Raw genomic sequence first — 13,627 nt, 5'->3', positions numbered from 1 at the left:
CGCAAAGACTGGTTTGTTTTTTCAGTCTCTAAACTGTCTTGTCTTTCGTTATTGCATAGTACGCATAGTCTCTTAGCATTTTATTTTTCCTATTTGCTTTATGTTGCACCGACACAGATAGGTCTTATGGCGACGATGGGATAGGAACGCCCTAGGAATGGGAAGGAAGCGGCCATGGCCTTAATTAAGGTAATGGGAAACCACGGCAAACCATCTTCAGGGCTACCGACAGTGGGGTTCAAACCCACTGTCTCCCGATTACTGGATACTGGCCGCACTTAAGCGACTGCAGCTATCGAGCTCGGTCTCTTAGCATTTGTCGTCTTGCATCCTATATTAGCACGTCGTCGAAGCATGATAAAATAGCAAAGGAAACAAGAACAACAACTTTATCACAATCTACATTATTGCTCAGCGCGACCATTCACTGCCAGATACAAAACTCATATGGTGCGATCTCGTCTTGTAGGCAGCGCTAGCGGTCAAATTCTGAACTACAGTATATGACCACGGCCGACTTGATGCGTCGCTCTAGCTAGCTCCGAGCGCAGGGAGGGATCTAGTCGGCCGTGATATGACTTGCTTGACATAAACCGTGACATCTCATCAAATACAGTAGAGACAATACGCGACACTGAGCGAGATATCGAGGGACAGCTACTGGAGCTCACTCTAGCGGATAGACCTGAACAGTACTGATTCTCTCATAAGAGCACGTGTATTTTTGTGTGAAGTTTTTGGTGTTATTTATGCGTTTTCAGTGAACTGACATAATTAAATAGTAGTGTGTGTCATTCCTTGATATCTCCTCTCAACATGAGGGGAAAGGTATGTGCTGTGTTTGGCTGCAGTAATTACGAAGTAGAGAAAAATGCGCGGTCGTTCTTCAGGTTCCCTCGTGACAAGAACATGTAAGTAATATTGTGTTTGCATATATATTCTTCCAGTGACAGAGATTTTTATAGTACTTCATAATCTTCTGACCTGCTCGACCCATATTTTAATTTTTAATGTTATTTGCTTTACGTCCCACTAACTACTTACTCTTTTACGGTTTTCGGAGAGGCCGAGGTGCCGGAATTTAGTCCCGCAGGAGTTCTTTTTACGTGCCAGTAAATCTACCGACACGAGGCTGACGTATTTGAGCACCTTCAAATACCACCGGACTGAGCCAGGATCGAACCTGCCAAGTTGGGGTCAGAAGGCCAGCGCCTCAACCCATATTTTAACTGGCATAAAATGTAATACGCATATTTTATTGTATAGTGCAGCAGTTAACCTTCAATACCGATGTGTTGTTGTAGGTGTGATCTGTGGGTTTTGAAATGTCACAGAAGCGATTTGGATAAGGTGTACAAGAAAGAAGGAACGTTACGCTTATATAAGAATTATAAGATCTGTTCAGATCATTTCCAGGCCAGCGACTTTAAAAATCGTCGACTATACAGCCAAGGGTATGTTACATTCTTACTCTAATTGTACGCAAGTATTCCTCAAAGCATCACTATCGACAACATTTTCATACTTTTCTTTCTTTAATCCCTGTTCTCAGATTAAAGCCGGAATTTTATAGTTTTTTCTTTCTGATAGTAGGCTTCATGTTAAGAGGAAAATTGTCCAGCTTTTAAATGTTAATTCATTGCATCATGTGTGTAAGGAATGTGCCGATATTTTTATTGACAAGTGTCTTAATGTCATCATACAATATTTTTAAATGAGAAAAAAGACAAATCCAACCGTAAAAGTTCAGGCAGGAATGCTAAAGCTAAAAAAGTAACGCATAAATGAAAGATCAAGCCATTTCACAGCAGCCCATTTCATATCTTGTTTATGTGTCTAATTTCAGTATTAGAATAATAACCTTTTAAATAATTCTTCATTCATTTATCCAGAATTGCTTTAGCAACTTCGAAGTTAATATCTCAATACCACTTTCTTTCTAGACGTAATTTACTTATCCACTTCCGTATATACATTTCCATTGATATTTGAATTTAGCGCGATTTGTTCAGGTCAAGTCACTAGGAGCGCCACCGTCGAATTGTCTCCCATTTTAGCAAGGCGAAATCCGTAAGTGTCGCGTATTCTTTACTGTATTTGATCTCAGTTAACGTACAACCTACAGGGTGTATCCGCGATGATGCAGGACTGCAAATGGATCAATTTGAGATAGGAACCACATTCTGGAAACGATCGAGTCAAAAGTTAAGCAAAATTCTACTCTTTAAGTCCGTGTACCTTCACAAGTTTCACAAGCTGCTCGTTATACAACAAATATTCGATATGGCGTCTCCCCTGCGTCAATGCAGGTATGGTATCGTCGCACAAAGTTCTGTCGCAGGCAGCGAGAATTCTTGCCAAGAGATCCTCTTCAGTGTTGACAGGTGTCAAGGCTTTTCACGTGGCTCCACAAGAAGAAATCAAGTGGGCTGGGACGAAATTCCGACACTCCGGCGTCTGTTAAGAACAGATGGACGTTAAACAACTTGGATTATTAATAACTTTTGACTCTAACGTTTCTGGACTATGGTGATCCATTTTGCCATCCTCCATCATCGCGGCTACACTCTGTATATGCAGGGGCGGCCGTACCTTATGTGCTGAAGTGCTGCAGCACATTGCCTGTTGCAAAAATAAATTAGTTTAAAATATTATCTACAATCAAATACAGTGCATTGATAAAGACATCAGCCAAAGAATAGGAAATTATTCAACTCCTCTCACAACCAGGTAACTACTGGTGCGCTCCACGCCGGGTGCTGTGCGATCACAGCTCAGCGAGCTTTTAGCCAGAAACCAGGAACTCTGCCTTTTGCGCATGCGTGCCCAACGTTTCCGATACAAAGAGAATGTGTTCCGACAGGCCGTGGAAACAACAGCCAAGACATCGCTTAACAGCGATTCTTCGTTCGACCACAGAGAGGCAGCACTAGCGCTAGTCACACTTGCATTACGACCGATATGAGAACGTGGCAGCTGGCACCCTCTTGACTCGGCGTAGTATTTAAGAGGGGATCGCTCAAAGCAAACGGGAAAACAAAATACTGTACAGCTGTTCGCGCCAGGTCTTTTAATACCAAAGAGGATAGAATACTACCAACTTGCCTATTCCATAGTCACATTTGTAAATCGATGAACTATAAAAATTGTACTTTCTATGTTGTCAAAATAAGGACATGATATTGCGATTTTCTTTAATTAAAAATGTCTAGTTTATAAATGACACTATAAAAACATAACACATATAATTTCGCATTACGACGTTGCTGGTTTTATTTCAATGATGTTGGTAACATTGGGAAGTTCTGTTTTTGCGCGCTCACACCAAGTGTTTGAGATCGTGAATATTTTGCCATTGCAGGTGTTATTGTGTGTTTAATTATATAGTTTTATAGTTCTTTATGAGGAATGTGTATATGTGTTGGGGTTGTTTGCATGTTTGTTCAGTGTTGAAAACTCAGTGGAGAGCCTCTTGAAAACCCCATACCGGCATGTTTCTAAATATTTTTATTTTTTGGAGTGGGGATGGGTTACAGCACACAACTGATTTTCTGCACCAGCCGCCACTGTGTGTATGTACTAACTCATTATACACATAAATGTTCCTCGATAGACACTCTATCTATTGGTGAAAACGTGAATAAAATCCGTTCAGTAATTGTTGAGATTAGCAATTTCAAACAGACAGAGAAAACGGACGGACTTTATTACTATGTATAGACTAGCTGATATACCCGTGCTTCGCTACGGGATTCTCAGAAAGACTGACTGTGGTTTTCCTAACCTAAAATCAACATAGGTCATTACAAAAACGTAAGTATGAATGTAGCGATTAAAAGCAATGATATATAAAATACTCGATCAAATGGAAAGCCGCACGTTTTATCACTTTTAACGAACAGTGCTGCGGTTCGATTGCGGTGCCAATCTAATAGTCCAAAGTTCCAGAGCTGGGATGACCAGGCCGCAGATTGCCATGAACACTCATCTGCCATCATTCCGCTAAATATGCACACTGTTCATTCCAATCAGTGCCTCAGAGTAGGGATTGAATAGCCCGAATGCTATGATGATCCACTGTGTTACGTACCAGCAGTATCAGAAAATTTATAAACCAGGGGAATGGCATGCTAAAGAAGAAAGTTATCTAACTCCCCAGCTATATCCCATCGATATTCAGACAGGCTGTTACACTCTGTACGACTGGGCGAGTTGACCGTGTGGTTAGCGGTGCGCAGCTGTGAGCTTGCATCCGAGAGATAGTGGATTCGAACCCCATCGTCGGCAGCGCTGAAGATGGTATTCCGTGGTTTCCCACTTTCACACCAGTCAAATGCTGGGCCTGTACCTTAATTAAGGCCTAAGGCACTCCTAGCCCTTTCCTATCCCATCGTCGCCATAAAACCTATCTATGTCGGTGCGACGTAAATCAAATTAAAAATACTCTGTACGCAGCAGTAATCCTGTCTACCGGAGATGAGGGGTAACAGAAGACACAAAGCACATCACGACAAACAATGGTCAATGTAATGTTATTGTTGATCAATGTTATGAGCATTCTATATTGTAGGCCTTCACATTTAGTTTTCTTTCGACTCTGTGATTTGTAAAATATTTTATACCATAAACTGTAGTTTCTTATTCTCCGACTTTACATACCGATTTTCATTAAATATTGTTTACCCATTTTCTCGTTACTCGGCGCTGATATGGACTTCGTAACAAAAATCCAAATTAATGAATATCTTTGTGATCATGGTCAATACGGTAACAATGTATAAGACATGAATAATAGGAAATTTAATACTATATAACCTTACTTATGTAGCATTCATCGATTACACCTCTAATAAGAAATATTTGAGAATTACATTTTAGGCCTTCCCCTAAACTACCATTTTCTCAGCGTGAATACAATTATTGACAGCCTAGATTGTAGCAACTTATTCCCCAACTTTGCATACACATTTTCTTTAAAATACGACCACCTAGGCCTTTCCTATCCCATCGTCGCCATAAGATCTATCTGTGTCGGTACGACGTAAAGCCCCTAGCAAAAAAAAAAAAAAAAAAAAAAAAAAACCATTCTCATTGACGTACGGTACAGTTTTCTCTGGAGAGACTTTAAGTGTGAATGTCGATAGAGACACTGCTGTCAACCCCAGCAATACCGACAGCACTTGACCAGTTGGTTGTCTGGGATCACGAGTTCTCAATGTTCCAGGCGGCCTTGAAGCACGTTCATGTCCGGCAGGCAGCTCCATTTCTCGAGGTAAGACACATCGCCTATTCCCTATAAAAGTGTTTCAAATATCAAATGTTAGGTCGTGTGTGTCTACGATAGATTAAAAGTGTTGAGTGAAATCATTAGATCTTAACAGTGAAATAAAGTAAAATCTGTATATAAGGAACTTTTTAAACTAAAGGAACAATTAATTTCATAAAATACGCAATAGTTCAGATAGTCCAGCTCCTTCGCTGTACTGGCTCACTGCTCACGTTGGTTCGGGGACATGTCTTCTTTCTTTCTTTCTTTCTTAATCCGTTTACCCTCCAGGGTTGCTTTTCCCTCGGACTCACCGAGGAATCTCACCTCTACTGCCTCAAGGGCAGTCTCCTGGAGCGTGAGACCTTGGGCCGGACCAGTACCTCACCTGCTATGCTGAAGAGTGGTCTTGTGGGGGGATGGGAAGATTGGAAGGGATAGACAAGGAAGAGGGAAGGAAGCGGCCGCGGCCTGAGAAGAAGGGGAAAACCACGGAAAACCACATCGAGGATGGCTGAGGTAGAAATCGAAGCCCCCACCCCCCACCCTCTCTTCAGTTGACCTTCCGAGGCTGAGTGGACTCCGTTCCAGCCCTCGTACCACATTTCAAATTTCGTGGCAGAACCGGGAATCGAACCAGAGCCTCCGGGGGTGGCAGCTAATCAAACTAACCTCTACACAACGAAGTTAGCTTACATTGTTATACCGATTTTAATATCAGTATAGAGTATTAAAAAACTGCAATTATGCATTTATATGCACGTATGTCAAGAATATGCGCGAATACCGTATATAGATGCCTTTGCTGGCGGGGCCTAGTGTTTACAGTGCACTGTGTCTTCTGGTATGGGCTAGAGCAATTTTGTTACTTTCATTGATCTGTCTCAGCTTTATCCTTGGCTTTGAGAAAATGAAGGTGACTGAGGTATGAGTGATGTTAGTAATGCCATTCCTTATGCAGCCAGTCCCTGCTATGAATGGTGAAAAAATGTTGCTCATAGGGTCGGTTGGTGCATGCATTTCAGTGGGCTTGGTAGACTGATATGTAATAGCAACTTCTGGCTCGGTGAGGAAAGCAACGGGAAACTACCTTACTCTTCATTTCCCTAGTACGCCTCTTCAGTGATGCCTAGGCCATCTATGACAGCTGATGGCCGAGCTGTTGAAGATCCATCCAGCCTTCGGGCTGAAGGCTAAACATACACACCGTATATAGATGCATTTATAAGCAGTATAAAACTTTGGCAATTATTTCAAACGGCATGAATCGCCTTTATTTCTTATGGGCATATTGTCTTGAAACAAGCAAAACATGAAAATATGCCAAAATGCGCCCTCGACTTATTAACCTTCAGATTTGAATAATTTGTTAACGTGTATGATGTTCTCTAACATTGCCGTGTGGTCATCAGGAACGTAACGATGACGCTAGAGCTACCGACAGAGGAGCAGCTTGCTCGGATCTACGACGAACTGGCCATGAACCCAGACACCATTGAGCGGGACGTCGCCTACCTCAAGGAATGGATCTCCAAACAGCCCCATCTGCCGAATGGCATTGGTGAGTGAAGTCTGACTACCTTAGTTTGAAAAATGATAAAAGCTCTCTTCGCAGTTGGTGGTTATCCGTGACGGGGAGAGAGAGACAGATACCTTTTTTTCATGCATGCATGAATACAGGTCATACATTAATAATTAATTAATTAATCATTCATTCATCCACATGAAATGCTCCCACCATTTCTCCTGGAGTTCCGTAGATGTCGGCGGAGAACGTTCAACTAATTAATCATTTATTTGTTCATTAATCATGCATTCATGAATTGATCATTCATTCGTAACTTGTTAATCATTAATTAATTAATCATTCATTAATAATTAATAAATAATTTATTCATTCATTCGTAATGCCTATTGTAAGCTAAGGAAAACATTGTTCAGGCTAGTGACAAAAATAAATACTGGCACTAACAAGAATATAGAGGTAAGTAATAAATAAGTTACAACATTGTAGAACATTGATTGATTGATTGATTGATTGATTGATTGATTGATTGATTGATTGATTGCAATGTTGTGAGATGGACAGTAGGCAATGGTATGATGACATACGGGGTTGAAAATCAGGTTGTGAGCTTCACAAATAGGAAAAGTCCTTTCAGTTTTAATTACTGCGTTGATGGGGGTGTGTATATATATCGTATGGTTGTACAAGTACACAAAAGGTTACAAATAATCAAATGGAAATATCCAAATTTGACAACCATTCCAGACCACATGGTGTCACTTGGTGTGGAGTCTTCAGACCACCGTCAAATGCACGAAGTGGGCACTCTTCCTTGATCCGTTCTAATGTTGTTCAGCTTCGACCAGGTTTGGCGTGGTAGTTGGAATCCCTCTACCTTCTTTGTAGGATCTTCAACCAGGTGAGCATTGTTGGGTGGATGTTCGTTCCAACGTTGTTCCTACTTGTAGGACATGTTGAAAGAATTGATACCTTCTAAATCAACCCAGAGTGGCTTGCGTGATTTCAAACGTGTTGTTGGTGGATCTTGCATGACATCATACAACGGAGAGTTCTTATGAGAGGTGATCTTCTTGAGCAAGCTTACCTTAGCTGCTTTCATCCTTAGATATTGCGGAGCGATATTAGCTAGGACTGGTAGCCACTGTTTGGGAGTAGATCTAACAGTACCAGTGATAACCCGCATGGTCTCATTGAGTTGCACATCGGTCTTAGTGGTATGAGCGCTGTTTTCCCAAACAGGGGCACAATATTCACCAGCAGAATACACAAGAGTGAGTGCAGCAGAACGCAGAGTATTAGCGTCTGCACCCCAGCTGCTTCCGGCAATCTTGCGGAGTAGATGCACCCCTGAGCCAAGTTTCCTCGATAACTTGATGCACTGTTGTTTTCAATTATTTTTTTAATTATTACCTTTCCCATGTTAACACCTCAATTATGATTGTTATATTCCTCTTCCAGATGACCGGTTCTTAAGGAATTCTCTCATATTCCGCAAGAACAGTTTGGAAAAGGTGAAGGAGTCCGTGGATCTGTTCTACTCCGTCAAAAGCCTCGCCCCAGAGTTGCTCTCCAACAGAGATCCCTTCGATCCTGCGCTTCAGGGCGAGATGGAAAACCTGTGAGTACTTCTCCGAACCATCGTCGAATTCAGTTATTATTATTATTATTATTATTATTATTATTATTATTATTATTATTATTATTATTATTATTATTATTATTATTATTATTAATGCGTTTACTCTGCAGGTTTGGTTTTTCTTTCGAACTCAGCGAGGGATCCCACCTCTACCGCCTCAAGGACAGTGTCCTGGAGCGTAAGACGTTAGGTCGGGGATACAAGTGGGGAGGGGGTCAAGTACCTCGCCCGGGCGGTCTCACCTGCTATGCTGAACTGGGGCCTTGCGGGAGGATGTGAAAATTGGAAGGGATAGAGAATGACGAGGGAAGCAAGCGGCCGTAGTCTGAAGTTAGGTACCATTCCGGCATTTACCTGGAGGAGAAGTGGGAAACCACGGAAAACCACTTCGAGGGTGGCTGTGGTGGGAATCAAACCCTCTCTACTCAATTGACTCTTCAAATTTCGTGACAGAGCCGGGAATCGAACCTGGGTCTCCGGGAGTGGCAGCTAATCACACTAACCGCTACACCAGAGAGGCGTACTATTATTATTATTATTATTATTATTATTATTATTATTATTATTATTATTATTATTATTTTAAATTGGCTTTTACGTCACACCGACACAGATAGGTCTTATGGCGATGATGAGACAGGAAAGGGCTAGGAGTGGGAAGGAAGCGACCATGGCCCTAATTAAGCCCCAGCCTTTGCCTGGTGTGTAAATGGGAAACCACGGAAAAACATCTTCAGGGCTGCCGATAGTGGGGTTCGAACCCACTATCTCCCGAATGCAAGATCAAAGCTGCGCGCCCTTAATCGCATGGCCAACTCGCTCAGTTATTATTATTATTATTATTATTATTATTATTATTATTATTATTATTATTATTATTATTATTATTATTATTATTATTATTATTATTATTATTATTTGCATATTCCAACCAAACAGCGTATTTCAACTCATTCAGTATAATGTTTTCTTTTGTTTTCTTGCTTATAGCTTTTAATTTGTTCACTGAGTTCTTCTGTCCATCCTGTAGACCTATATCTTCTTTTACGTTTCTCTGCAAACGTATGTTTGCTTACTAAACTGCTAAAGTTTATTCTGTATTGATTTTTTTCCGCCTAACCAAATTGGCATTGTCTTCAGTGCTGATGTTAGTCTGCTGTACGAATTCCCACGTACCATCTTCCACACACACATATAACGTAAAGTCGTCTGCATATAACGTCATATTTGTATTCTCAACTGTGTTACTGAATGGCCAACAGCGTTGGCAAAAGTTGAAATTAATAGAAGACCAAGTGCAGAACCTTGAGGTATCCCATTTTTTAACTATTGTGATAATTTAAGTGTCCCGTTCAGCTCTACAACCGGAACACTCTTTTCAAAAGTAACCGCGGATACCGTACTTATCCGTGTTGTAACGAAGAAGATGATGCGGTACAGTATCAAAAGCCTTCTCTAAACCGACAAAGAATGTAGTGTTGTAACGAAATAAAAGAGAACGTGTGGCGAGAGAGTGGAATTTAATGGTTTCTGTTTTACATACACAGTATAAAATACGTATCAGTAAAATGAAACCGCGTAGTTTGAAAGTGCAATAGCGTACTATGGTCGTCGAATGGATGCGTGGCAAGCGGTGCGAGGGGTAAACGTGGCTACTACGCATGTGCAAATCTCAAGTCTCAAGGCCTGACAATAAACATCGGTTCCGTAATTCTTGCAAAATGAGGCGCTCTTGTCAAGTTTCAAAGTGGTAGTGCGATTGTGCTTTAACTGCACATTCACTGCATAATGAACACGCATCTCCTTCACGCACTGTTCATCACGACTGATGTTTGTAGCTTAGTGTAATACCTACCAGTTGCCGCGACTTCTCGTCAGCCGCAGATAGTAAGACAATGTTCAGTCATTGAACTTTTGTCCGCCATCGAACACAATGCGCTGATCTCCCAGGAGATAGTTCTTCATTAATTCAAGTTTCTTCCACTGTATAAAGTAGAATGTGCTGCTTTCGCAGGGATTCTAGTCTGTAAACTGGAATTGACGCCTCTGAGACACACTGTGCTTGTCCCTAATTTCCAGGCCAATGATCATGTCGCTACCAGAGCTAGGTTTGTAACTTGGGAGCCTCGCGTAGTGCGCTCTGACCTCTCCTTTCCATCCCCGTTAGTAAAGTTTTACCCAAAAGAATGAATAATAAAATTTGTATTACTTCTCATAATAAATTAATTATTTATGTAAAACATCAGTGGTAATATATATTTTAAATCACAATAAATTTGAGTATGTTTGAATGTCATTTGATATTAGTAACTTCGTTTTGGAACTGTCCTTGAAGAATAAAAGGACCTATTCAAAAACCAAGTCCGCCTCTGTGGTGTAGTGGTTTGTTGGACTCGCTGCTACCCCGGAGGTACGGGTTCAGTTCTCGGATCTGCCACGAAATTTGAAAAGAGCTACGAGGACTGGAACGTGATGCAGTCAGCCTCAGGAGGTTAACTGAGTAAATGGGGTTCGATTCCAAATAAAGTTATTGGTTTTTACGCCCCACTAACTACGTTCATGGTTTTATGAAACGCCGAGGTGCCGGAATTTAGTCCCGCAGCAGTTATTTTACGTGCCAGTAAATCTACCGACACGAGGCTGACGTATTTGAGCACCTTCCTGAGGTGTGAGTTACATTGGAAAACCCAATTTCAAGAAATACAACGATTGCGGACGACGGATTTGTATACGTACGTACCGCTTGTGAAACTGTGCTGGTGAAGAACGCTATAGCGGAGCGGCTCTGCAACTGAAAACTGCTATTTTCTTGTAACGGTTTCATTCAACAATGGCTGTGTTCCCGAAACTATTGCGATAAGGCGGTTGCGTTCTACAGGATGTCCGAGAAGTCCCCGTACCCCTAGTTTCATACGTTTCATATTTTAGTGAAGTACTTACATATAAAACCTATGAATCCAGGGAATCTGTATGTGCACCACCATGGCTTACGCAGAGTTCTATCCGTCTCCAAGTCCTCATTGACATCTTGCAGAGCATCTCAGGAGTTGTGGAACGAAAGGCTTCCTCCACACTTTGGCGCAATTCTTCATTAGTCGTGTGCCGCTATTAGCTGACGTCACCGGGAGGGAGAATACAGCGCTACACCAAATTCAATGGCTCGAGTGTTGCAAGTTACAGTTAGCTGAGTATTTTTGGAGTTAATCTTGTTAGTTATTCTGATTACACTCCAACTAATACAAAACATACGACTTCAAATCCGTCTCTGTAATGACAAAGACACTCTCACAATGGTTCAGACCATGGAAAGCTGGCCTTCTTAGCCCAACTTGGCAGGTTCGATGCTGGCTGAGTCCGATGGTATTTGAAGGTGCTCAAATACATCAGCCTCGCGTCGATAGATTTTCTGGCACGTTAAAGTACTTCTATGGGACAAATTTTGGGCACCTTTGCATCTCCGAAAACACGTTATCTGATCGAATCAACATTTTAACACAATATACATTGTTTATCAATTTCAGAATGTTATATTTTCAAGAAAAAAAAAAGTGTTATAGATTTTGTAAGGATTTTTTGGGGGTGGGGGGGAAGAGGTTCAGGGTAGATGGAAAATAGTGTTTTTTGTTGCACTGCAATCTTTATATATCCAATAGTTATGCTGTATGACTATGAAATATGTAGATTTATTCACTTCTTTTATATCAGTTTGTATTGGATAGAATGGCTGTCCGATACAGGGAAAGTCATGATTACACTGCTTCATTTCTATCGATATCGGTAGGAGTAGGCCTACGTTATTTTCTGTGCGCAACTATTTCGGCGACAATCGTTGTCTAATAGCAACTGGTTTGCCCGGCAGTAGTACTCAATACAATGTCTGCGTGAGCGTCTGAGAATTAATAAAATTGAAGTTTCGCAAAACAAATGAGCATCGCCTTCCCTCTGTTGCCAGCGCGCTACTGCCGCGGGAACAGCTGATGCAATACAACCGCGATAAACAGCCCTTTTACATCGCAATACAGTACTCAGAAAAACGAATGAATATGGATTGAAAACAAATTCACAAGAACTACACTTTCTAACAATATCTGGCACTAAAAGAGAATATATTATTAACAATAAAAGAGAATGAGGAAATAACACATCACTAGCGGCTAATGGCTGGCACAGGAAGGAGGTTATGGCCTACAAAGGGAGCACTCCACTGATCTCAGAGTCACTGGAACCCTCCAACAATATGAAGAACACACTAATTACTGAAGGAAAATGCAAAAGATCGCGAACCGTACCGAATACCATACACGCTGAGCGAGATAGATTAACCACGTGGCGAATGTAAATATTAGAGTTGGCAACAAGGTTTCGATCGCGCTCTGCCGATATAAATCGATATGAATGACAGCTGGGGATTGGTTGGATGTCTATGCTTCAGCGCATAACCACCAGACAGAAGCCAAAATCTGCTAAAACGTCAATTTAGGAGTAGAGCCGTACGGAGTATAGTTAACAATTTATTATTAAATATATATTTTGAAAACGTGTTTTTAACCATTTCAGTTCATATTTTAATCTAAGAAACGCGTAATTAGTAGACCAAAAAACATATAAACTTAATTATTAAATATCGTGCTTTAAAACAATGTTTTGGGCTTCAGTTTTGATAGAACCAGCTGATCTAGTCGCCGTTGACAGGTTAGACTTGTAAATAGTAGCGACAGTGACATCTAGTGGCACTGAAGGCAGCATAGGTGGGAGCATATTAATAGTTTTAATATGTAAAGTGGTCAGTGTTTTCTTAAGCATATACATGATATGGTCCGCCTCTGTAGTGTAGTGTTTAGCGTGATTAGCTGCCACATCAGGAGTACTTGATTGGAGAACTGGAAAAAATCCAAAGAAAAGCAGCTCGATTTGTTCTGGTGATTTCCGACTAAGGAGTAGCGTTACGAAAATGGTGCAAAGTTTGGGCTGGGAAGACTTGGGAGAAAGGCGACGAGCTGTTCGACTAAGTGTTATGTTCCTAGCTGTCAGTGGAGAGATGGCGTGGAATGACATTAGTCGACGAATAAGTGTGAGTGGTGTCTTTAAAAGTAGGAAAGATCACAATATGAAGATAAAGTTGGAATTCAAGAGGACAAATTGGGGCAAATATTAATTTATAGGAAGGGGAGTTAGGGATTGGAATAAATTACCA

The 13,627-nt window shown here is 41.2% G+C and overlaps 1 protein-coding gene across 4 annotated transcripts in view; it reads left to right on the top strand.

The window, feature by feature from the left end:
- The window catches only part of LOC136882276 (alpha-tocopherol transfer protein), a 54,411-nt gene that overhangs the window by 19,705 nt on the left and 21,079 nt on the right, over positions 1-13,627 (top strand). For all 4 annotated transcript variants that reach the window (XM_067154828.2, XM_067154829.2, XM_067154827.2 and 1 more), the window contains exons 2-3: positions 6,679-6,827; positions 8,253-8,412. In XM_067154828.2, coding sequence (XP_067010929.2) covers positions 6,679-6,827; positions 8,253-8,412 — 309 coding nt within the window. The remainder of the gene's footprint in view (positions 1-6,678; positions 6,828-8,252; positions 8,413-13,627) is intronic.

Source organism: Anabrus simplex, chromosome 10, assembly GCF_040414725.1.
Source record: "Anabrus simplex isolate iqAnaSimp1 chromosome 10, ASM4041472v1, whole genome shotgun sequence".
In the NCBI taxonomy this organism is placed as follows: Eukaryota; Metazoa; Arthropoda; class Insecta; order Orthoptera; family Tettigoniidae; genus Anabrus; species Anabrus simplex.
The sequence above is the reverse complement of the archived record's forward strand: the minus strand, read 5'-3'. Positions and strand labels throughout refer to the sequence as shown.